The 25,392-nt window shown below is 41.4% G+C and overlaps 1 protein-coding gene and 1 pseudogene across 7 annotated transcripts; one reads left to right on the top strand and one right to left on the bottom strand.

Moving 5' to 3' along the window:
* The first annotated feature begins 805 nt into the window (after nucleotides 1–805).
* Nucleotides 806–23,216, top strand: LOC137136130 (regulator of G-protein signaling 3-like). Of its 7 annotated transcripts, none has more exons than XM_067521220.1 (27): nucleotides 806–943; nucleotides 3,341–3,526; nucleotides 3,625–3,895; nucleotides 3,967–4,171; nucleotides 4,246–4,296; nucleotides 4,987–5,045; nucleotides 5,760–5,854; nucleotides 6,698–6,766; nucleotides 7,206–7,266; nucleotides 7,357–7,477; nucleotides 8,571–8,755; nucleotides 12,574–12,655; nucleotides 12,900–13,005; nucleotides 13,416–13,512; nucleotides 13,618–13,884; nucleotides 14,876–14,915; nucleotides 14,991–15,253; nucleotides 15,946–16,029; nucleotides 17,366–17,477; nucleotides 17,664–17,833; nucleotides 18,064–18,601; nucleotides 18,674–18,897; nucleotides 20,004–20,050; nucleotides 20,123–20,221; nucleotides 20,447–20,508; nucleotides 20,601–20,794; nucleotides 20,868–23,216. In XM_067521220.1, exons 1-27 carry the CDS (start codon nucleotides 912–914, stop codon nucleotides 21,087–21,089), a joined length of 3,942 nt encoding a protein of 1,313 aa, XP_067377321.1. In that variant the 5' UTR covers nucleotides 806–911; the 3' UTR covers nucleotides 21,090–23,216. The 7 variants fall into 7 exon arrangements, with proteins under 7 accessions (XP_067377321.1, XP_067377323.1, XP_067377320.1 ...); XM_067521222.1 differs by having other exon boundaries at nucleotides 8,568–8,755; nucleotides 14,994–15,253; nucleotides 20,628–20,794; XM_067521219.1 differs by having other exon boundaries at nucleotides 8,568–8,755; nucleotides 14,994–15,253.
* Nucleotides 23,136–23,914, bottom strand: LOC137136132 (myosin light chain 1, cardiac muscle pseudogene; annotated as a pseudogene).
* Nucleotides 23,915–25,392: the final 1,478 nt, after the last annotated feature.

The following is a 25,392-nucleotide window of genomic DNA, read 5'->3' as shown; positions in this document are numbered from 1 at the left end:
CCTTGAAATTTTTGTTGGCATGCTGTATAAATAAACAGAATTTTACTGAACAGTTATTTTGATAAAAACCAAATGAACAGAGACATCTGTGGTTTTTGTGTCTTTCACATCTGATGCTGAATTCCTGTCTCACAAAGCTGATTAACAACAAGAAATAACATGCCAATGACAACAACATCACAAAAACTGATCGTTTCTTTTTTTATTTGGTGTCTTGTTTCCGTTTTCCGTTGTCCATTTTCTGACTTAAGTTTGGTTTGTTGCTGTGGAGACTGGCTGTTGTTCCCTCCCCTTGTCTGTTGAAAAAAAAAAAAACGTGGACACCCCCCACCCTTTGGGAGGAGCAGCAGCAGCAGGAACTGGCCTGAGTCAAATCAAAAATCAGCAACACAGGAAATGAAGCCATGTTTTTTCACAATAACAGCACAGTTGATAGACCAGAGAAAATGCAAGGTCCAGATTACGTTAGCTGATCTTCATCTGCCCTTCTGTCACTCTGATCACTTATTATTTATCTGATTTATTGATTACTTTGGTTGTGACTGATGATGCTGGAAAATTCTTGGTGTCGGACACAGAGAAAGAGTGACACCAGGTCCATTTACTGGCTGTTCTAGAGCTTTTGCTGAAATCAGACAAGCACTCTCTTTTATACCATCAATAATTTCACCTTATCTACTCTGACACCTGTACAGAATTTAAATTTTAAACTCCTAAAAAGTAGTTTTTCTAAAATCCACATTTTATTTTGAAAGCTCACACAGGAATCCATACATTTTTAGTTTTTACTTGAAAATATGAACTGGTTTGAATTTTTTCCCTTAGAGGGAAAATTTGAAGAAACATAAACTGAGCTAGAGCAAATGGAGGAACAACAGCAGTTAGTTAACTGAGTTGATTACAGTTGAATAATGGACACAGCATCTCTCTGCCACAGGAAAAGGTGAGACTGAAAGGTTTCCCGTTTTAAAAAACTGGTTTCAAACTGAGACAAACAGGTGAGGTTTTCTTCTGAACTTGTATCACATCAGTAAATTTATGATGAACTGGTAACATGATCATTAGCAGATTATCATTTTGTATTTCTAATCTGTAGAAGGGGAGCTTGGTCAGTTTCTATGGTTGGTGTTGATCAAACACTGATCAATCAATCGATCAATCACAGATGATCAATGACAGTCAGGATGTCTTTATTTTAAAAACTAACCAGTTTTGAAACCTTTGTTCTCCTCCAGCTGTTTTCTTTGCTTAACTTCATGTCTGCTGTCAACTGTTTAATCACTGCTTGGTCAATTTAAGACATTGTGACAGAATTGGAGTCTGTTTTGAAACTGAGCTGAAGTGAGAGGAGCAAGCCAAGCCAAAATTATTTATAAAGCACTTTAAAAAACAGCAAAAACTGACCAAAGTGCTTAACAATTTAAAATGGTAAATAAATAAAATTATATATATATATATATATATATATATATATATATATATATATATATATATAAGAATAATATAAGAATAAAATACAATACAATAGTACAGTCACCTACTCATACTGGGTCAAAAGCCAGGGAGAAAAAGTTAGTTTTCAGCTTTGAATTAAAAATAGACAGTGAGGAGGCCTGTCTAACTTGCAAAGGCAGTGCATTCCACAAATTGTCTCTCCTGAGTTTCCGCCATCTCCTTGACATGTCCAGGAGCAGCTGGTCAGCAGACCTGAGCGACCTGGAGGAGGACGATGAGTGCACATATACCAACTCAGAGAGGGAGGGCGGAGCAAGAGAATTTAAAGACTTAAAAACAAATAAAATAATTTTAGAATTAAACTCTAAGATGGACAGGCAGCCAGTGCAGTGATGCCAAAACGGGGGTGATGTGCGCTCTCTTCCGTGTTCCAGTTAACAAACGTGCAGATGCATTTTGTGCCAGCTGAAGACAGTACAGGGAAGAGTGAGAGACACCAAAATACAGAGAATTACAGAAATCCAGCCGAGTTGTGAAAAAAAGCATGGATTACTGTCTCAAAGTATTTTTTTGACAAATATGATTTAACTTTTGATTTAACTCACCTGCCCATCCAAGCTACCACTTTTCACCCTAAAACCCAAATTTGTGACAGTAGGTTTAACAAATTGTGTCAAAGGACCCAGGTCTACAAGAGGAGCCCCACTGCTGGTGCTTGGACCAAACAGAATAACCTCTGTTTATTTTTTCATTAAAATGGAGGAAATTAAGAGCGATCCAAGCTCCTAATTCCTCAAGACACTTCATCAGTGAGCTTATGGAATAGCCATCCATCTCAGTGGCACATATATCTGGGTGTCATTTGCTTTCTCTCTGCCAAGTATGACCAAAACCACAGCGCAGTGCCACAGATTCCTATCAATTGCTCTAAACGAGAAATCAAAATGCTATGATCTGCTGTGTCAAAGGCAGCAGTAATATCCAGTAGCACCAAGACCACAGAGTAATAGGATGTTATTAAAAACCCTCAGCAGTGCCGATTAAAAAAATCTTTCAATTGGATATATAAAGTTTTCTCCAGAATTTTTGACAGAAAGGGAAGTTTAGAAATGGGCCTAAAATTGGACAACACAGAAGGATCCAGGCCTGGCTTTTTAATCAGTGGCTGGACTGTAGCGTGTTTACTGTCTCTTGGGAAGACACCGGAGACAAGGCTGTGTCAATAACACCAAGAGCAGAAGGCCCCAGGGTAACTTCAACTTTAACTCTTTAAAAAACTGTGGTGGAACTGCATCAGTGGGGGAACCTGAGGGCTTCAGATGTCTAACAGTCTCCTATAAAATAGAAAAAGTCACAGGCTCAAATGAGTGAAAAGTTACAGGGCACTGAAGGGTCAGAAGCAGGTGGTGATATGAGAGCCATCACATTATTCATCTTATTTACAATAAGCTTAAGAAAGTTTTTACATGCTTCCAGGGGAGGTTCCACACAAACAGTAAGCAACGCGTTGTGAGTTCATCTGTTAAACTTCCTTGTTAGTTTCAATCAGAGCAATGAGCGGTGAAGGAAACTGATACTGATGTGAGATCAGTTCATACATGTTTATGGTCAAAGGTTATCGTTAAGTCATGTCCAGTCAAACCTGTGTCCGATTCAGGATCCTGGTATGCTACCCTGGACCACAGTTACAGTACGTAAACTGTGGTTCTGTCTTAAGTCATAAACTCAGCCGAACACAAAACAAGAAGAGGCTGTGATTCTGGTTTTGGTTCATGAAGCTTCACACTGATGTAAAACCACCCTACCCTACCCTACCCCACCCCACCCGCCACCGCCCTACCCCACACAACTCTGTCCTATAACCCTGATGTATGTTCCCTCATAGGCCCTGTGGCGAAGCTGATGTCCAGATGCACCAGGAGCTCCAGTGTCAGCCTCCAGCCTGGAAGAGGAGGTGCAGGGGGGAAGAGAAGGAGATGAAAAAGAGGAAGAGAGGGAGCTTTAAGGAGGAGACAGATCTATGTCTGCCGAGGAGCCCCAGGACCCAGAACCTGAAGCTAGAACCCAGAAGGTGAGACCACTTCAAACCTCAGGGAAATACTTAATCTGATTCTGGATCTCAATAATCACGGATTAATAACTACTGATTCAGGCTCTGTGTCTCTGCAGATCTTCACAGTTCGGAACCAGGACCACAGTCTGGACTGGATCTAAACCTGGAGCTGAGATCCAGATGGCTAGAACAGGAGTCAGAGTGGCCCTGATCAAGAAAACCAGGATCCAAACTGCAGTCCAGAACTTGGAGCAAAGAGGGTCAAAACTGGCTAAGGGTTTGAGTCTCAAAGAACAGACTGATCCTGATTTTCGAGGAGACCCAATTCTGGATCAGAGGTGTCTTACTCCAGACAGACAAACCAGGATCAAAGAGTCCACATCTGAGGTTTGTCAGAGACACACTTCTGGTACAGACTGTGGTGATCTTGGGCCTTAACTTGTGTGTTCTGATCCCAGCTTAGGTTGTGGTCCACAGCAAGTCTGGTTCCTTATAGGTTTTCAGACACCACGACAAACAATGAAAAGAAGAGAAACCCAGGTCCGCAGACCCCAAGAAGAAAGGATAGGGCACCAAGAACCAGACCCACTTCAATGGGGAGGAAAAATGATGTCAAGACTCGGAGGAGGAAGAAGATCCACCCATCTATGCTCAGAGGGAGAGGTTAGAACAACCAATGCTGATCAAGAATTAGCTAATCAATGAGCAATGAGAATCACTGACACCTCTCCCTATAGGTCAGCTACGGTTGTCAATCACTCCAGAAGCGGGACACCTCATCATTCACAGTAAGTACAGAAAATCAGAGAACAGCTTTTAAATCAAATGACCTTCACATGGCATCAAATTGATCTCCAATAATATATCAATCGTCTACTGTTCCTGCTGTTTGCAACTTTAAACATGGTATTGATCTAGATTTGCTTGGGGGCGGCTGTAGCTCAGTTGGTAAGGCAGTTGTTTACAGACCACAGGGTCAGTGGTTTAATCCCCAGTCCCGGCTATATGTCAAAGTGTCTCTGGGCAAGACACTGAACCCCCAACAGCCCACTACCATCCATAACTGTGCAGTGATGGTCCAAGCCCAGTAGAAACTGGGGAGAGTTGTGGATGCGGAATGATCCGCAACCCTGAACTCACGGGAAAAGCCAAAAGGACAAAAATAAATTGATTTAGATTTGCTCAGTCTAATCAATAATCACTTCAAACTTTCAATTTAACTTTATTTATATATATCGTTGATTCACAACAAAGTCCTCTCAAGACACTTCACAACATAAAGTCAGGACGTTATAGATCTGTAGAGGAAACCCAACAATTCTCCACAGTGGACAGGAAAAACAGCTTGTTTGTCTGTTCTTAGTTTCTCCTTCTGTACTTGTCTCTTTCTGTCCTGTCTCTATGTGTTCTTGTCTCATTTATATCACAACAAAGAGAATTAAACTTTATTCATGAATCAAACTATTCTTGTCTTTCAGTCCATGAGGCCCTTGGGCTGCTGGGAAAATCCCACAGATCATGTGACTCCTATGTGAAGGTAAAACACATGTAGCTGATCCTTTGTAGTCATGCCTGAAGCGAGTCATGTGACTTTTCTTTTAAATTAAGCTTTATTTAGTTTTTCAGCTTCAAATCCATTTTAGTGATGCTTAAATGAACCCACCATCAGAGAGTGAATAAGGAGAAGAACACGACAGATTGCCTGAACACTTGTGTGCTTCAGAGAAAAAATGATGTTGGAGAGATGCAATAGATTTAAGGAGGGTTCAGTCATTTTAATAAAACTGCAGCGGGACTACAGGACTGGGCTGGCACATTACCTGAAACCTGCCAAGCTCAGGTAACAGGTGCTGGTTGGCGGTCTGTTACCCACCTGAAGGAAACCTGGCTGCCTACTACTTTCGGACTTTAGTTCCAAATCCAGGCTTCATCAGTCAGTTTTTTGTTTGTTGTACTCGGATCAGTTTCTTCTCATCTTTGTTTTTGTTGAAATTTGGTCTGAATATTTGCTAAATATTGCTTAGAATAGATGGAAAATGAACCAGTTTGTGCTGCAGTTTCTGGTGTGTATTTGTCCCCCAGGACAAGTCATGTGACTGAAAACACACAAACTAAATTTTCAAGCTTAGATTGAAGCTGATTCAAGTGTTCTGAAATATTTGAGCACTTTAAAATACAAAGTGTGAATTATTGATGAAAAACAACATGTGATGATAATGGTGTGTGTGTGTGTGTGTGTGTGTGTTTCCAGCTGACGGTGACCTCTGATCTTGGCTACAGTGTCGGGATGAAAACACACACAGTTCTCAACAACAAGAACCCAAAATATGACCAGAGCTTCAGACTGTGAGACACAAAGACAATTTATCATTTCTTTATCCAGAACCTGTCAAATTCAAGATTCATACAACCTTATCGATCCCATAAAGAAATTGTGTTGCCTTGTTACGGTTGCTCTCCACATGAAAAGTAGAAAAGAAAGCAAAAAAAACCTTCCCCCAGCTAACACAGTAAATGAAAGAAAAACAATTATTGTTTTTACATTTTGACAATTTATTCTATTTAGTCCCCCTCTGTTTTTCAGAATGGGGATGAGTTGAACAGTTTAATGGCCACTTGGAGAAAGGATCTCCTGTGTTGTTCTGTGGAGCACTTGACTATGATCAGTCCCTGGCCGAAAGTGCTCCTCTGTGCAGCCAGCACACAATGGAGTGAGTGGGAGGGATTGTCCAAGATTGAGAGGAATTTGGACAACATACTCCTCTTAGCCACAACATGCAGAACAGAACCAGCCCTCCTTATTAGTGAGTCCAGTCTTTTACTGTCTGCCACCTTCAAATTGCTTCCCCACCAAACCACAGCATAGAAGGTGGAACTGGCTACCATGGACTCATAAAACATCCACAGCATGGTGCTGCAGATGTTGAAGGACCTTATTCACTCTAGAACCTTAGACCTGCTCTTTAACTTTTAAGTCACAAAAAAACCCAAAAGGGACATGGACAGATTGATGTCCCCACAATGACTCAAATGTTTATTAATCATTTTCAAGTCAAATTTCCGAAAACCTGAAACTGTTCTTCAGATAAAACCATGAGCCGAACACGCAGGAACTTGTAAAACTGATGATTACAGGTGTTGTCCTCATTGCTGATCGGTGCTGATATACCAACTATGTGTGTGTCTCAGGTGCATCAGTGATGACCTCCTCCTTGACAGGTTGTTGGTTTCAGTGTTCAGGCGACCATGTTCCAGCAGGTCAGTGGTGACATTACACACATATTGAACACACCTGGAGCCCCACCAGTACAGTTAATTCCCTGCTGAGAAATAACAAAATATGATCAATGTGTTTTGGATGTCTAAAAATACATTGATGCAGAGATAACAGGAAACTCCAGAATGACGATAAACCAGTCTCTCGCTAAGACTCAGTGGAATTGTACACAAAGTCAGATCATCTGATTATCTTGATTAAAACCTCAGGTTTATCATTTTGTTCAGTTCTGCAGAACAACCCACACCAGTCTCACATGTTTTTCTCACCCCTCTGTCTCATTTTTCTCATCTGTCTCTCTTGCCTCCTTCTCTGTCTAACCTGTCTCAGCTGTCTCACCTGTCTGTCTCACATGGGTCTGTATGAAATTAATATTGTCTTTGGTGTAATGTCATAAAACAGCTGTTCTTGACTGCCCAGGTGCAGTCAGCTGGTCGGCTGTATGAGCTTCGGGATCAGTTCCCTTGTTTTGTCCAATAAGGTCAGTTTCAACAAACCAGAGGACAATAGTTACCACATGTTTGAAACCATCCTGTTAACTCATGTGCTGGCCTGTCACAATGTGTTGCAGCTCATCATTGGTTGGTTCTACCTGCTGGGGGAGGAGTTTGGATGTAGCAAACACCTGAGAGTCACATCAGAGCGAAACAGACCAATGAGATGCTTAAAGGAGAACAAACAAACAGAGAAGGGTGAGTTTATACTGCACTAAAAATTACCTTGTTATCCTGGTGGTTTAACAGGTGATAACCAGCTGCATGTCACTGGATTCCAGCTTCACCTTCATAATGTTCAGAGGGTTGATCTGAGGAGCAGGTTCCTGAGGTCAGAGCAGTGATAAGCCAGCAGATGTCGCCATCTGGTGGGGAGGAGTGGGAGCTGATGATTTCTAATTGCTTAGTGAAGGAGCTGGGTGGGGGGGGGGTGTACCCCGTCATTGTCTTGAGAATAGACTTAGCACTAATCAACCAGTACCAGTGTGCTAAGTTTTTTATGGAGGAAAAGAGGAAGAAGAGAAGAATGTGAAAATAAACGTTAATTTCAGTAACCGAGGTTGATTTTCATGTCGGGCTAATACGGACTCAAAGTCAACGGGTTCTCATCATAAAACAGCAAGTGACATCCTAAAAGACAGACACGTGCTAATATGCTAGCATCACTAGCACACACACATGCATGTTTAACTGCAATCTGTATTTATTTATAGCACAGGGGGACGAGCGAGCAGCAGATACGCATTAAAGCTGACTCCTGCTCTCGCTCTGTCCCTGGGGGTCCACACCATTACCATGGTGACAAGAAGCTGCCCGGTAATCATGTGACCCTCACAATAACCCCCCGATCTCCTTCTCACATCACACTGAGATCTGACACTCGTTTGTCCCGAGAGAGAGATAGAGAGACGGAGAAAGATAGAGAGAGAAGACGAGTCGATGGAAGCTGAATCAGTCGTTTTCTGGACATTTGTATCAGTCGTACTGTCAGTACCAGCTGCAGTATCAGTGTGTACTTGTACTTGTGGCTTTGCAGTTTTACCTGATTAACTTGATTTAATCTGGACTTTATTGTTTTAGTTTTTACCCAAAGTGAAAACTGAGAGTTGAGTCACCACCTCTCTGACCTGGTCTAGTTTATGCTGTTCTGGTCTGTCTCTCTGACCTATTTTGTTCTGGTCTGGTCTGGACTAGCCACATTGTGGTGTGAGGACAGTCAGGATGTTCTGGAAGAATGTGACCTGGTCTTGGGATGACAGTGATGATGATGGTGGTTATCTCCTTGCAGCAGACCTCAGGAGGACTCCGGACTCTGCTCCAGATACCATCATAAACCATGTCACCACGTCCACCACTGCTGGACTGAAAGACCTGAAAGACTGCAGCCTTACCAGCAGTCCCTCCCCGAGCTTTGACCCACCTAACACTAACCAGTGCCAAGAGAGGAGAGACAGCAGCAGCCATCAGCGACTACTGGTGAGTCAAAAAGATATTGACTCTTTCACCCCCCACCACCTAATTCGGACCCCTGACCTAGGGAAGTAAAACTGACAGTAAAGTTCCTGAACTTAATCAAATATATAACGATGTACTTAAACTTGGACATTAGCTTTTTTCCTGATTTTTAGGTTCTAAAAATGTGACCTGCAATGATCCTGAAGGTCCCGGTCCACCAGTACAATATACTACAGTGTCTGGACTTGTCTATTTCAACTTTATATTTTAGGACCTAAATTGGGACTTGTTGGATTTGATTTGACATGTGACAGGTATGGTGATGTCTACCTGGGGTCCCATTTTAAAAAAAAGTCCAGTTGACCTAGATTGAGGGAATGTAGCAGAGGCTGGTCTGAGAGAACAAAACCTTTTTACATTTTATACAAAAGCCTGCAGGTAAAGCAGGAGACTGACATCCTTCTGAGTTCTGTTCTCATTTTGGATCAGGACGAAAATGAAAATATCCACTGGTGCTGAGGGGCATGGTGGGATGTTTCAGTCCAGTCTGACTGGCTGAATGTGTTACCGTTACAGCAGAGTTGAACTTTTTATAAACTTCCCTAAAATGTTGTTACGTTAATGTGTTAATTACCTGGTAACTTCACTCGTTCTGGGGTTTGGGACTAGATACACTGAAGTACAGGACCAAGTTTAGTTCAAAGACTGTCTGTGATTTAGTGTTTTTACTTTTGATTCATCAAAAATTCACATGTGATGAATTATAGAAAGAAGCTGCTCCTGCTCTTCACACAGTAAATGTACCCCACTGAAGTACATCCGTACTGTACCACTGAACTGCTGTAGGGCAGCACTACTATTCTGACTCTTAACTCAGTCTAAACTTGGTCCTGAAAATGTGTATAAAATATTAAAGAGCTTGGCTCCTCCTCTTGTGTTGATGCTCTCTCTCAGAAAAAATAAAAGCCTTGCTAAGACAAGGCTTGGATACACTGACTGTGTTTCCTGTGGGTTCTACTGATTCTATCATTGCCTCGATATTATGATTACATACAATTTGAATTGTATGATTAGTCTGTCCAGTATTATTGCTCTTATTCTTTTTAACAAAACCTGCTAGAGGGAGAGCAGACAAAAATAGCTTGATGCTAACTCTGGTACAAGCCATCAAAATTGTTCGTGGGCCCTTACAAAGTAATCGTAATAAAAAAAATCATCATTCATGCTGAGAAACAGGTAGACCTGGCATCTGTTCAATTATTGACCATGTAAACATCATTCGTCTGTGAAGATTCATTCAGAGCGTTCTTGCCGAAGGTTCTGTTCAGTGGCAACTGGAGTTCTGCTTGTAGTTCTTGAAGGTATTTCATCTCTCATCTGAAAGGGTTAATTGGGTGAATTTTTTCCAGAATTACAAGCCAGTTGCCACTAAGAAGGTGTACAGTTACTGACCGGGTACACAGTTTTTACAGGGTGCAAATAACCGAGCAGATAAACACAAGTGTGAGAAAGATGGTGAAATAATTTTTCCTGGTTTTCTGCATAAATGAGCCTATAAACAACTTCCTGTCACTGCAGGGTCACATATGAGGAAACCAAACTAGTACTTTAGATTACTGATTTCTGTAACAGCAGTATAAATAATTCCCCCTGGTTGCCACAGTTACTGCAAACAGCTGCAGGAAATATGGTTTACTTACACATTACCAGAGGTTTTTGAGGTACTTGTACTTTCCAGATTACAGTAGAGTCACAGCAGAATCCAATGTTCACACGGGGAGGGGAGAGCGCGTGGGTCTGTTTGTGTGTGTGTGTTCAGGAAGTGTCAGTCTTATCAAACGGATCCATCAGGTGTTTTTGTGAGTTTGAGTTTATGTGTGTGTTTCCTGCTATTATTCTCTGCCCCCCCCTTCGCATACACCCCACCCCCACCACCCACTCTCTAACATCCAGTCCACAGTGAAAACTTTCACACACTGCTTCACCTGGATCAACTGGACCCAGCCAAACCTGGTCCTTGTTCTGAGAATCTGGAATGAATCTACTGTTGGATCATATCAAACTTGTTTCTGGTTCTTCAAGTCTGGATGTTGTTTAGACATAGTTCTGCATTAGACCTTCAATATATGAATCTGGATTTTGTTTTAAATGGACCAGGTTTAATAAATCAGGACAAGGGAATAGGTCTTATGGAGTTGATCGTGTAGTCTGTATGCTGCAGTGGACGTACATCTGTTTTTGTGAAGTCTAAACCTGGATTAGACCAGAGTCTGTTTGGATCTGGATTTGAGCTGGTACTGAAGTCTGGACTTAAATCATTCCGGCTCTGTAAATTAGGATTTTTATGAGATCTGGTTTTCTGAAGCTTGGAACTGATTGGAGCTGGGACCTGGTTAGATATTATCCTTGGTCCTGGTTCAGCCCTATAAGAGGATCAGTTGGACCAGCAGACCATGCACACCATTCACCGTCTGTGTCGAGTCTGCATTGGACAGAACCTGCCCCAGGTGTGAAAGTGTGTGTTGAGCGGGTGAGTGAGCGGGTGAGTGAGTGGGTGAGTGAGCGGGTGAGTGCCTCAAAACTGTTTGATCATTAAATTAAAGAGAAAGAAAGGCTTCTGCTGCTGATTTGAACTGCAAAGGAAAATGCTGAAAATGTGAATGAAGTTCGGAACAGTCCAACATCAGTGATATTCATCTTTGACCATAGCCAGGTTTTTGCAGCAAGCACTTTTTTGTGAGGTTATATGTAGACCTTAGAGCAACTGTAGATATAAGCTCAGTAGAACCCAGTGGAATCTGAGTCCATACAGCATCCATCATCAGTGACTACTCAAATTCAAATTGGCAGTTTTTGTATGAAGGTTTCTGCTGATATTAACTCTAAAATAAACATGCACAAACACAAACACCATTCACGTAAAAAGAAAACAGCAGGAAATGAACAAGGCCTCTGATTGGCTGCACAATATGATGTCAGTGCTTCCCACTTCCTGTCGAAGCCTTCAGTTTCCTGTGTGTGTATGTGTGTCATGTACACACACTCAAAAGTAGTTTCTGACTGGAAGAGATTTTTATTGTTTAGTAGAGACTGTAACAGACTAGTAATACAGTGTGTAGTACAGGACATAGACTACAGCCTGTTTAAACTCTCTGTTCAAACATTCCCAGACATTAACTCGCTGTGTGAGACCAGGGTCCTAGTCTGGGTCAGTGTGAACAAAAGCCACTTTCAACATTCAAAGGTAGTAAAGAAAACATATTTTACATAAGTTGATCAAAACAAAAGAAATAAAAAATTTGGATAATCTTATATTCTAGGTGTTGTGTTCTACGTTTAACATTTCAAGGTTGCTTGTCAAATAAAAGGTCCAATTCTGAACTTTCATCTGATTTTAAACTTAAATTTCTTTAGTGTACAGCAACAACAACAAACAAGAAATTAGAATTCACATTTATTTGTGGTGACTAAGGACCAATGTTTGCTGTGGAAATACCTTCCCCCCTAGGGTTTGTCTTTTTAGGATCTGCCGGAGTTTTAATATTAGCCTGTCAGACTGAACTCAGGGACCTTAAACTTCTTTTGTGGAGAGAAAAGTTGACCTTTCGTTGGCTCTGTCTCTGTTTACACAGTCATGGAAACTGCTTAGAGACCTAGACTCAGACAGACCTCCAGTGTGTACCTGATACAAATATCAGACTGATGAAACTGCTGAAATTAAGAAGTTCCTTCTAAGACAAAATAAAAATAAAAAATCTGTCTAAATAAAATCTGCTGATAAGCTTTAACAATCAACATCAACAACGTTTTTTTTGTGTTTTTACCTGTGTTTTCTGCAGGTGAGCATCATTCGGGGACAAGATGGTTTTGGCTTTACCATCTCCTCTGACTGTCCAGTGCGAGTCCAGGCTGTCGACCCTGGTAAAACACCAGATTATTTAGTTAATGTTCTATTGCTGCCACTTGCGTATGTTATCTGTACAAAAGCTAATAGGAACTGTAGTCCAATATTGTTATAAACCTTTCTGTAGTCTGATTGGATGACAGAATGGTCCAGACCTTAGAAACATGGCAATAGTATGAGGGGAGTCCAGAGTCACGTGATTTACACCTTTTTTGAATGTTTGGCTACAGACGGATTAAGCTTATTAGTTGTTTTTTGTAGGAGGTCCAGCTCATCAATCTGGACTCCATCAAGGAGACTCGATCCTGCAGCTAAATGGACTTCCTGTAGAAACCTGGAAGTGTGTAGACCTTGCCCATGCTATCAGGTAAAAACTGATTGTTGTTCTGCAAAATTAGATACTACTTTTGTAGAAAAGAAAATATTTCTGAATCTGAGACTGGATTTACTGTATGTATTGGCAGCTTCTGCTTGTTATCTTGTTACATTTACTCTTTTAGCAAACATATATTTGCAGATACAGAAATGTACAGAAACAGAGGTTTTGTAGGAGACAGATTAAGCTGAATAAGGGAATAATTTAAGAATAAAGTATTTATGACTCTCCTGAAGTGATTTGAGGAGGATGCCAAATGATCTGATAATCTGACCTTGGATCAGAAAGTAGAATTTTGTTTAAAACCAGTAAAAACATGGAGATTTAAACATCTTATGTTCTAATTTGTTTAAAATAATGTTTTACTTTCACTTCATTCAAATATGATTTGTGCTTTTTAGGAGTTGCTCGGCTCAGATTGTGTTAGTTGTGTGGAGAAGTTTACCTGAGCTTAGGTCAGGATGTGAAGGTTTACTCCGTCCACCAGTACACAACAATGTAAGTCTGAGGGGAAAAAAAAACACAGGTCTAAAACCTAACAACAGCAGGTGTATGGCTGTGGTAGTTGTTGTTATGCTAAGCTAAAATGCTTCTGTCTCCTAGATAACAGGCAGAAAGTTGCTGCGTCACCCCACCCACAGTAAACATGGCCACCAACGGGGTCAGGGGTTGAGAGTTCGGTCTAGTTTGGGGGTCCTGGGTTCTCTGTGGAGGGACAGGAAGGAGGACCAGGAAGTCGAGGAGGAAGAGGAGGAAGACCACGAGGTGACAGAGTATTCCCCGCACACCACCACACTAAAGGGCACCCGTGTGACATCATCAAATGGAGACAACTACATTATCCTGTCACCAGTTAATCCAGGAGAACAGGTGAGTCTGAGGAGGTAGGGCCTACAGGTGTCCTCGCTGAAGACTAAAGTACCTGGATAAACTAGAACCACTTCCACCAAAAACACAGAACTGTTTACCTGCAATTTATCCAGAGTTGAAACTCAGAATGACAGAACCCACATAGATCCACAGTTTGTTTGGATGCGGATGGACCTTCTCTGTTTTGATTCATTTTAAATCCCCAAACCCCACAACAAAAGGCTTTCATTTAGCTTATTACCTGTATCCAGACCATTACAACTGACCTAGAAAAATTTGTGATTATGCTTGATTTAGAACATAACCTTATAATTTTTACTTTCGTTTAATACATGGCCTGGAGCATTTTACCTTATGCAAACAAAGATTAATCAGAACTAACTTGAAATAGAACATTATAAATACCATAGTCCTGAGATCAAAACCAAGAACTTTTTAGTGTTTGTAGAGTTCTCTTTTCTGTTAATTCCCTACTGAGAATTTAGTGAACTTAACTATTTTGGCTATTGGCTACATCAGAAAAACTACAACTATTTTACAAAACATATTTCTAATAACTGACAAACATCTTTGACACAACCAGTAGTGCTTTAACTTCTGCACCACCTGCTGTTCAAATTTTTACAATTGTAATACAATGTCTTTCTTTACTAAAAGAACATAATTTGGGGCTTTCTTCCCATACTAGAACATTATGTAGAACCTGTGATGAACCTTTTTGTCTTGCAGATACAGAACTGAGAACCCCTTCTGATGAAGCCTAAAAACACCAAAATATGTTAGAACCATACCTAGATCCTTTCACCTTTCAACTAAAACATTACTGAGAACTTCTTCAGAAAATAATCTGACCTTGAACTAAAGACTTTTGTATTCACTTACCAAATTTTGTAAGAGTCCTGATGTGATGTAGAACAGACAAACCAAACACTGTCAGTAAGATACAAATAGTCCTTGGAATGTTCCAATGTGTGTGTTTTCTTTTTTCCAGCTCCTCCAACCAGTTTATCATGATAGGACCGGGACAATCGGTACGATTTCTATTTCAATTATTGATCTCTGCTCTGATTATTGATTGATTTATAAATTGGTGTAACCTGTGTCAGCAGGCCAGCTGTTCCAGACTCACACCAGCAGAAGACAGAACCCACTCCATGACCCCCAACCTGGATTGTCAGAACGACCATTCGCCAGCATCACATCCACCCTGCCCCCGCCCACCTCCTCCACTATATCTTCTTCAGCACTACCCAGTAGCTGCAGCACCTATCAAAACTGCACCATCATTCAATCACATCTCCCCTGCACTACCCTCGGAACTTACATCAGCCTGGCACCAAAGACCGTCATCTTCCCTGTCTTTGTCCAGGTCAGAACCAGACTTATATCAATCCCTATGTCTAACAAAGTAAATTAACATTTGACTTGACCAAAAATAAAATATTAGAAATGAAGATTCTCTTCAACCCCCATTTTCATCAGAGTCAGAATCTACATGTTAATTCAGAGCTGAAAGCAATCCATAAACCTTATAAATAACCAAGAACATCTTGGTCCAAGCCAGAACTAAACCACTTATCTAGCCCCAAACCTGAAACCAAATCCCTATGTTGGCCTCAATGACCCTCATCTTTTCCATCTCTGTCAAGGTCAGAACCTAGAACCCAATGCAGAAAATAAAATTGAACAATTAATCCCACTCAAAACCTTCCCTTTTCCAACTGCTGTTCTGAGTGAAACCAGTTCTAGAATTTTCGTTGTGCTGTAGAATCTTATACAAGAGATAAAGTCTAATGTAAGTAAGCTGAAGCAGCTCACTGAAACAAAACCTGATCCACTAATGTTACAACCACACAGTAATCTTCCTGTGTTTTTTCAGACCCAATCCAACAACTTTTTATCAGAACAAGAATATAAACTGGAAGACCCTGGCCTTGAATTAACAATAACATAATAGAAGAAAAGATGAAAATGATTAAAAATGCACCAAAGGTCAATTACTCTTTTACTATTCTAGTTGACTTATGCCCCTGCTGGTGTTGTTCTTGTTCTTGTTCTCAGCCTCTGGATCTTTGCAGCCCCGACAGAACCCTGCTGATGTCAGAGGAAATGATTCTACACCAGGCCGACCTGCTGCCTGCCAAGGTACCACTACTGAAAATACTACTGATTCTAACAGTACCACAACATGAGCAAAGTCCCTGTACTGTAAATAATGGAAAGAGATTTTAGCCTTAACTTGTAACCTGTTTTGTCAGTACCACTGACAACACCATTAGCAGTATTAGCATAAATTCTAACAGTACTGCTGAGGTTGTGGGTAAAGAGTATCCATTAGGTCCATCTCTACTGATTACTGATCGGTTTAGCATCAGATTATTTCATGTTTGAGTCAAAATAAGAAGGATCCAGAGAGTCTGCAGATGGAACATGATCCTGAAGGACACAGCGAGCTTTGAGAAGTGAACCAGGGTCAGTTTCACATTAATGGATCAGACTGATGATTCTGCTGAGACAGCTTCTGGGAATCTGCTGCGTTTTAGTTTCTTGTTTACAGTAATAATCAAAAAGATACACGGCCACCACAGAGAGGACTGAGATGATATCTTTTGTATGTCCTACTCACTTCCCAACATTTAGAAACCTGCTGCTCGTATTCTCCACTGAGGAACCTGCTGCTTTTTAATTATGTTTTATAGGAACAAGTGGAAACTTTCTCTACAACCATGAACAGTGGATAACCTTTAATGGAAAGAAGCAAATTACATTTGTAGCATTTCAAAAACACGTCCTGTTGACCATTCTACTTTACACAAAGTCTTAAAGCACTGATCTGTATCTAAGCTCACATTCAGGGGTAAATTATTCCATAATGTAGTGAGTGCAACAGCAAAAAAACAATAACCCCAGTGTTTGTATCTGTCCCTTGGCACCTCTGAAAGAAATTCTATTTCTTTTGGAGGGAGCTTGCTGGCCTGTACCATTGCAGTAATCCAGTCCATTTTAAAGCCTTAAAAACAAAATTACAATAACTTAAAATCAATTTGAAAGAAAAGGGCAGGCCAGTGAAAAGAGACCAGAACCAGGTTATATGGTTGGATTATCTTGTACTTCAAGAGAGAGTCAAGAGAATAGCAGCAGCATTTTGAACCATCTGAGGACGAAAAAGGGACAACTAACTGACACCATTGCACAAAGCATTACACTAGTCGAAACTGGAACTTATAAAAGAATGCATAACTATTTTATACTCAATAAAAGGAATGACCACAGCTGAATGCATAATTCATAGCAATCAATACCGACAAAATACTGTAATTGAATTTATTATAGGGAGATTTTCCTTCCATCTATATTCCATTTTTTGTGATGTTTACTGAAAAATGTCACAGGATTCATGTCTTGTTGTTTCTAAAGTTGTTTTTAAAATTTCTTATTAATAATGTGTATGATGTGTGTTTATTGTGTTTGTATGTTTCAGGTTACAGTGTTGATCTACAATGACCTGCTGCTATTAACAAGAGAGGATGAAGCTAATCGCTGCAACGTCCTACAGAGTCCTGTGTACCTGAACACACTGCAGCTCAGAGAGGGTACCCCACTACTAATATTAGTATTACTCCTTATCAAATTGTAAGTCTCCTTGTCATTGGTAGTATTTGTAGTAGTATTATTAGTAGTAGAAGTAGTAGTAGTACTAAAGTACTATTACTACTCGTGCCTTTATGACAGTGACATCAGAGAGCAGGAATTTATGTGTTATTGCTGTTTTTTTTCAGTGTCATCTGAGCCGCTCCACATTTACTTCCTACAAAACTCTCAGACATGTTGCCGTCGTCTCTTCAGTCTTGAGTGTTTTAGCATTGAGCAGAAAGTCCGAGTCACTCTCTGTCTCCATGACAACATCCAGCTACAAATGGTCACCACAGACCCGGCACCATGCCATCAGGTAACTATCTTATCATCTCAGTGACAGGAATCTCTTTATCTCCAACAGCTATAGGTAGCATTTGGACTTTGTAAATTCAGGACTTGTGAGAGTATTTCTACACTGTGGGAGGACTGAAATGATGCACACACACACACACACACACACACACACACACACACACACACAAAAACACACGGTCACTAACAGTTAGATTAATGTTATTTTTTTTGTCCCTACCTCACCCCCAGCTCCCAGACCTCCCCTCTGATTTTGGCCTCCTCTCTCTTGGTCAGTCCAACCACCTCCTCCGCCCCTCCTCTCCCTACTCCGCCCTTTGTGACACTCTTAAAGCTCCCTCCCCTACTCTTTATTTCCCCAGCTCTCACTTCTCCACCACCCCTCCTCCTCCCCCGTTCTCCTCTTTCTCTTCATACACTTCCTCCTCACCTGTCCCCAGGGTCATTAACACTTTACCTCACCGCCTCCTATCTGCTCCTATCTCATCCTCCTCCACCCTTGGGAGTCCATTTTGGAAGGAGAGAGGAAGAGCAGAAGAGGAGGACAGGCAGAAGAGGAGGCAGGAGGAGGAGGTGGAGGAACGGCAGCAAGGCGAAGGGGAGAGTGCCTCAGAAACATCAGAGAATGTGGGAAGTGTAGGGAGGCAAGACTACCTGCTCAGGCCACACTGCTTCAACATGAAGGAGGGGGAGGGGGAGGAGAGTGTTGAAGATGAGAAGGATGAGGAAGGTGCACCAGAGAAGTTGACGTCTTCTTTTAGACCTGCAGGTCAGTACAAACTCTGATGACCTCTGTGTTGTTTCCTGATTGGCTGGTTGACTGATTCTAGTTTTGTTTCAGTCTTGCGTCGCTCGTTGTCTGAGGGTTCTTTGCTGCAGGAACCCCGATCACCTCGCTTCCTGTCTGACAGCACTATTCATCGACTTACCCGCCCTGTGACCTTTGACCTTGACCCTGAATTGGAACAAGATCTCCGGCCTCCCTCGCCCCACACCCTAAGGAAACAGTTGACCAGAGAGGGGGGGTCTCTTTACCACATGTTGTTGCTGCTCAATGGCAACAAGGTAATAAGCAGCAGAGGCCAGGGAAGAACTCAGCAGAAAGTATTAACATTCAAGATTCAGCACCCCTAAAGGAAGTACAGCAAAATTAAATTTTGCCAGCTTCTTTTAATAATCAAACCCTTAGACCTAAATGTTTAGAGATGTGGAATATAAATATGGTATTTTGACAATAAAATGTTAATCGTTAGGTCTTAAGGTATAACGTTAGCAATGAGATACAACAGGATGTAACGAGAAGCCTAAATACGGAAAATATGGAACATCAACGACATCAGCCAAAGTACAACAAGGGAACACATTATCCTTAGAGGTGACACACACTAATCTTTTGTTGGATCCAATTTAGCTTAGATAACACCATGCATTTCCTGTTCACTTTATTTCAGTGAGCTTATGCAATGTCCCATTATTAATTTCCAGTCACAAAGACGACCACATAAAGTCTTCTCCAGCGCATCCCAAATATTGTCACTGGGGTTGGGGTCCATTTGTGTAAGTCCCCTCTAAACCACTCCTTCACAATTTTGTCCTGAAACATCTGGCAGACGATCCTCTGAGATTCACTCACCAGTCAGAAAATTAACCCACATTTGGCATTTATTGACAAACCCTCAAATACATTTCTGGCACAGGAATTTTTCTTGCTTTAAGCCCTGAGACCAGCAGAGAGCAGTATTTACCAACATAGGTTCTATCAGACCAGCAGACAGCATTATGGACCAAAAGAGGTTCTATTAGACCAGCAGAGGGATATGGGACAGGTACCAGGTACGTGCTCTGGCTCTGGTTGAGAGTGAGATGCTGCTCTCAACTACACTGGACACAGAAACAGATGCATGTCGACACATGAGAGAGAAGGAGGACAGACCACAGGTAGTAGGTCAGCTCAACCAGGAGATTCGCCTGGGTGATTGTCACTTCATAGCTTTGATTAGGCAATCTAAAGTCCAACAAGAGCTCCAGTAGAGCTCACTCTATGTCAGAAACCATTGGGTCTAAAGAAGACCAGCAGAGTCTGTGGAGGACCAGTAAATGCTAGCAGATTGCAATAGAGTCAAATAGAACTACGTGGAGTCTAACAGTCTGTTGTCGTTTTGCATTTTCAGGAACCAGAATCCAAAAACTTTGAACTGAGGAAGAAGACCAAAAGTCTGTACGTAAACAACAACACACAATTTTTGTCTTGTTCATCTTTTTTGTTTCTGAATCATCTCCATCTCCTCAGAGCTGCAGATGTTAGGAGTCGCCTGTTGTTTCTACGAAGACGTAGAAACAGTTCCTGGTTCAGTAGCAACAGTTTGGAGAAGGCTCTACGAAACAACAGGTAGGAACAAAAAAAAACGTGAACGTGGTTGTCTGCACATTTAAAGAAATTAAATTTGGTTCTAGTCCAGTGGTTCCACCAAGGTGCAACTCGTTCCTACTGTCACCGTTTGGTCCTAATGTTATTAACTGGTTTCAACCTTTTCCCTAACCCCAACCTGCTGGTTTTGCTGGTTCCAGCTGATTTAACACAACGGGTTCTGTATGGTCCTGTTTTGTTTTTCAGACCATCTGCAGGGGAGGTGTTAAGCTGGGCAGAGGGACTGGAGACTCTGTTGACGAATCAGTGTAAGGTTCTCCATTTCCTTTTGCTGTTCAACCAATCATCAGTTAGGGGTTCGAGCCTAAAAAGTAATAGTGTATTTCTATTGGCTGATCAGCCTTCCTGCTGTCCTTTTATTGGTCAGATGGTCTGGCAGTCTTCCGTCACTTCCTGAGGTCAGAGTTCAGTGAAGAGAACCTAGACTTTTGGTTGGCTGTGGAGAGGTTCAAGAAGACACGCCCCCTTAGCAAAATGGCCACCAGAGCTGAAAAAATCTATGCTGAGTTTATTTCCACCTCTGCAGTGAGACAGGTACCTGTGTGTCTATCTGCTCTGTGATTAGTCTGATGTTTCATCAAATGACATCACCTCCTTCTGTCTCCAGGTCAATGTGGACTCATCTGTCAGAGAGTCAACCAGTCGGGCCCTCCGTCTTGGCATTCATCCCGCCTCCTTCCAGCTGGCCCAGAATCAGATTTTCGGATTGATGGAGTCCGACAGCTACCCACGATTCTTGCGGTCCCATCTGTATGCCCAGCTGGCAAATCAGCGCACAGCCATGGTGTTGGCCAGTCAAGATGCAGCTAGGTCTGTCACCCAATCATGAGTAAGGAGAGGTTGATGAACCACCCAGCAGAAGCGCTGATCCTCAGATTATTAATCCCAGAGTCAAAGTCTGTTTTACTGAAACTAAAAATGTTCGAAACTCAAATGTAATTTAACTTGAAAATGAGAATTGTTATTTCGAGGGAGCTTTTACTTTTGTACCTTTATTTTAGAAAAAAACCCTGAAATTAAAAATCTTTTTTGTAAGAGCTGCTGAGGAACGTCAACATAAAAACAGATGATACACATTCAAAGTTACAGTACATAAAAAGTTAAAATCCAACCATAAAATATAGAACAAAACTACAACTACTGATAAACAGACTTCTTCTTGTCCTTTCGGTTTTTTTACGCCGGATGCCCTTCTTGACACAACCCTCCCCAATTTTTACTGGGCTTGGACTGGCACTGCACAGCTGGGGAGGGGAATGGGCTGTTAGAGGTTCAGTGTCTTGCCCAGAGACGCTTTGACATATAGCCAGGGCTGGGGATCGAACCACTGACCTGCCCTTTACCAACTGAGCTACAGCCGCCCCCTAAACTGTGAAAATTAAAAACATTTTCCTAGTTCAGTTACAGAAAACAACAAATATGTCAATTAAAAAAAACATATTTGGAAAAAGGAAGATCTGATTCTTTGTTTTAGACAACATGACATTTTTAGTTTTTCAACAATAAATTACCCCTCATTTTCTCTGGCAGATGCCATTTTAATTTCACCTGTCCACAGGTGCAGCAGTGGGTCAGAATAATCTCTGGTCCAAATGGAAACATCTTTTTGTGAATAGGTACAAATGTGGTTGACATTTGACATTTGACTTTCCATTCCGTGAATCCGCAGACTGAAACTATTTGTGTGCTGGAACAAACAGCATGAGACTCCACCATCACCTGGTTCTGGGTCAGATTGGAACATCTCAGCATCTAATAAATGTGGTTCAGGCATTCATGGTTACAACAGGATGAACCTATTAGCCACTAACAGGTTAAAAGCTAAATTGAGATTTAGACCATGGGAAACATGAGCATGGAAGCATCACACTGTGCCTCACAGAGCACTTAGCTTTGTCAGAACTGATTGACATTTTAAATCCAGACTCAGCAAATTTGTTCTTGTACTGTGGATTTGAGAAGAAGTTGGTCCCCTGTTTGTAACTGTAACAAAAGATTATTCACAACTGATTTGTCTGCTCACGTTTGGAATAGCCAAAAAACAAAGTCTGATAGTTTTACAATAAACCCTAACTCTGTTGGTCACGTAGTGATTTTTTTTCTGTGATGTCTTACATCGCCACTGGATCAGTTTTTATCATGTGTTCACATGCTGCAGCCTTAAAGTTCTGGACACTTGAGTATCTGTGATTCGTTTCTTTGATGATTCTACAAGAGCTCTGATTCTACTAGATCATCCTGTGGTGATCTTGAGCTCACTGTCACTTACTTAATTTGAGTTAATCAAAATCTCTGGGTGAATTTCTGCTTTTATTGGACTGTTTTTCTTTCAAGGAACTGGATTCCTCAACATATAAAAGCTCAGTGTATATAATAACCAAGGACGAGTCCGCTCATATGTAGGACCTTGCTGATTGTGAACAGGTCTTCTTGACCCCAGATCCTCTGGAACTGAACTTCTGTCAGACTAAGGTGAAACTCAAAATGTATTTTCGGGAGCTTTGAGCCTCATTATGACCTATAGATACAGCTCCAGATTTAAAACATTTAGGATACTATAATATACTTGCTCTCAATTTCAAAAAGTTGTACATTACTAATACTGTAAAAACTGTTTCCATCAGCTGGTGTTGTTTATTCACATTATTGGCTTAAACACATTTTACCAAATTTACTGAGGTTTTCATTCCTACTAAAGAATAAACACTGATATGTAATCGTCATATTTCTGTTACAGATCTCTACATAAGTAAACAGTCATGATGATATGCACATGTTCCGCTTTCTGATTGTTTTCATAAACTATCTTCTGGTGAAAATTAAAGCCTAAATAATAAACACAATTTAGATGAACCAAAAAGTAAAAAACAAAGAAAAAACTTCAAAATGTTTATTATGACCAGCATCAAACATGGAAGGACTGAAGATGGAAAAATATAGGACAAATGTTTAAACAGGACACATGTCTGAAGCTGTCTTAGAGACACTTGGCCCAATCGATAGAAACAGTAAAATCAGTTGAAGTTGCCATTTTCTACCCAGCCAGGATGTGTTTAACAAACTCGGTGTAGTTGATGTGTCCGTTGGCATCCTCCTGTCCCACCATCAGTCGGTCCACCTCGTCCTCTGTCATCTTCTCCCCCAGTGTGGCGAGGACGTGCCTCAGCTCTGCCCCCATTACTGTACCGTTCCCCTCCTTGTCGAAGACCCTCAGACCCTCTACAAAGTCCTCGAAGTTTCCCTGCTCCTTGGAGCGTGCCACATGCTGCAGCATGGGCAGGAAGCTGTCGAAGTCCAGCAGCTTGATGTTCAGCTCTTCTGCCTTCGGCCTCCCTAGCAGCTTTAACACCTCCTCGTTAGTGGGGTTGTGTCCCAGTGCTCGCATCACATCTCCACATTGGGCATAGGTGATCTTCATCTCACCTGTGGGTGTCTCATCAAACAATGTGAAGGCATCTCGGAATTCTTCAATCTGGTCTGGTGTGAACTCCACCACAATGCTCTTGAGGTCCACCTCGGGAGGTTTGGGCTCTGGCTCTGCGGGTTTGGGTGGAGGAGGGGGTTCCTCCTTCTTCGCCTCCACCTTTTTCACCTCGGATTTCTTTGGTTCCACTTTCTTTGCAGGCATAATTCAGGAGAGCAGGGGACGGCTGATGGTGGATGAGACAGTGTTTTATAGCAGCTCTGGGGGGGGGGTCAGGCAAAAGACAGGGAGCAGACGACCAAAGATGGAAGAAACCTGAAATAGAAACACTCAGAGAAGATAAGAAAATTCCAGAACTGGATCAGTCTGACTCCATCTGATTACAGTTGGTGTTCTGGGTCTAAGACCCGAATTAGACCAGCAGGAACCTTTAGGTTCTATGGAAACTCTGTCACTAAAGAAAACTAATGTTTGTTGAAATGTTTAACAGAGATTATCTGTGTGTGAGAAACAGCAGTGACTTTGTTTTAATTTCATCAAATCAAAATATGAGGATGAAAAGGGGATGAAAATCAAACAAATGTCAAAAGAAAATTCTTAAACTGAAACAAAGAGTAATGAAGTGAAGGAATAAATAAATATTCTGTAACAAGCCCTCCCTCTACTTCAGTTGTTATCTCCTGTCACATGTGGACACTGTAATTAAAATTCCTGCTGAAGGACGCTGGTTTCCCATGATGCTCTGTGTCCTTCAGTCTTTGAATAACCCGAACCCCCCTACCCCCACCCCCACCAACACAGCCTGACGTTGTCCACCCATCTTCAGAGTTAAAGCATTTTCAGGTGAAGCACATAATGAAATGAGCTCTGAACAGCTATTACACATATTTATAATGTGTAAAACATTTACCTGGTTTTCATTTCCTTTAATTTTAAAAGAGACAGGTCAGTTTAGCACCTGGAATCGTTTACTACTGACCCAGGCTGTTGTAAAACCCACAGAATGTAAACGGTCTGCACTTATATAGCGCTTTTCTACCTCTTGGCACTCAAAGCACTTTACACTGCTTCTTATTCACCCATTCACACTCACAATCTCACACACACACACACAACGCTCACCAGGAGCAACTAAGTTGGAGTTCAGTGTCTTGCTCAAGGACACGTCAACATGTGACTGGAGGAGACGGGGATTGAACCAGCAACTGTGAGATTGATGGACAACCGCTCTACCTTCCTGGGCCACAGTCGCCCCAATGTGATATTGTTGCTGAAATAAAAAGGACGTCATCGGGATCTTGTATGTATCTGGTTGGTTGGTGGATGCAGAGACATATGGTGTTCACTGACAGTGGCTTTCAGAGGTGGTCCTGAGCCAATGCTGCATTGCCCCTGTCACAAAGTCTTCCGAAACTGGCATTGAATTCAAATGAGTACATTTGAAAGTGTGTTTTAACATGCTGTCTTTATAACATTTACGTTAAAAAATAGGTTTTAAATAATGTGCAGATCATTACATTAGTTTTTATACTTTTCTGGAAAAAGGATTATAATAATTTTAGTGAAAAGTATTTAGACTTTAAAGTATTTATGAGGCCCAGCAGCTCTGTGGTTTCAACTGAATGGATCTCAACAACACAGGAATGTGTGTGTGTTGAGGGGGGGCAGGATTGGAGGCCCTCTTTGGTTACCATAGAAATCATGAGGT

The sequence above is a fragment of the Channa argus genome, chromosome 11, assembly GCF_033026475.1.
Source record: "Channa argus isolate prfri chromosome 11, Channa argus male v1.0, whole genome shotgun sequence".
NCBI classification, from domain to species: domain Eukaryota; kingdom Metazoa; phylum Chordata; class Actinopteri; order Anabantiformes; family Channidae; genus Channa; species Channa argus.
The sequence above is the reverse complement of the archived record's forward strand: the minus strand, read 5'-3'. Positions and strand labels throughout refer to the sequence as shown.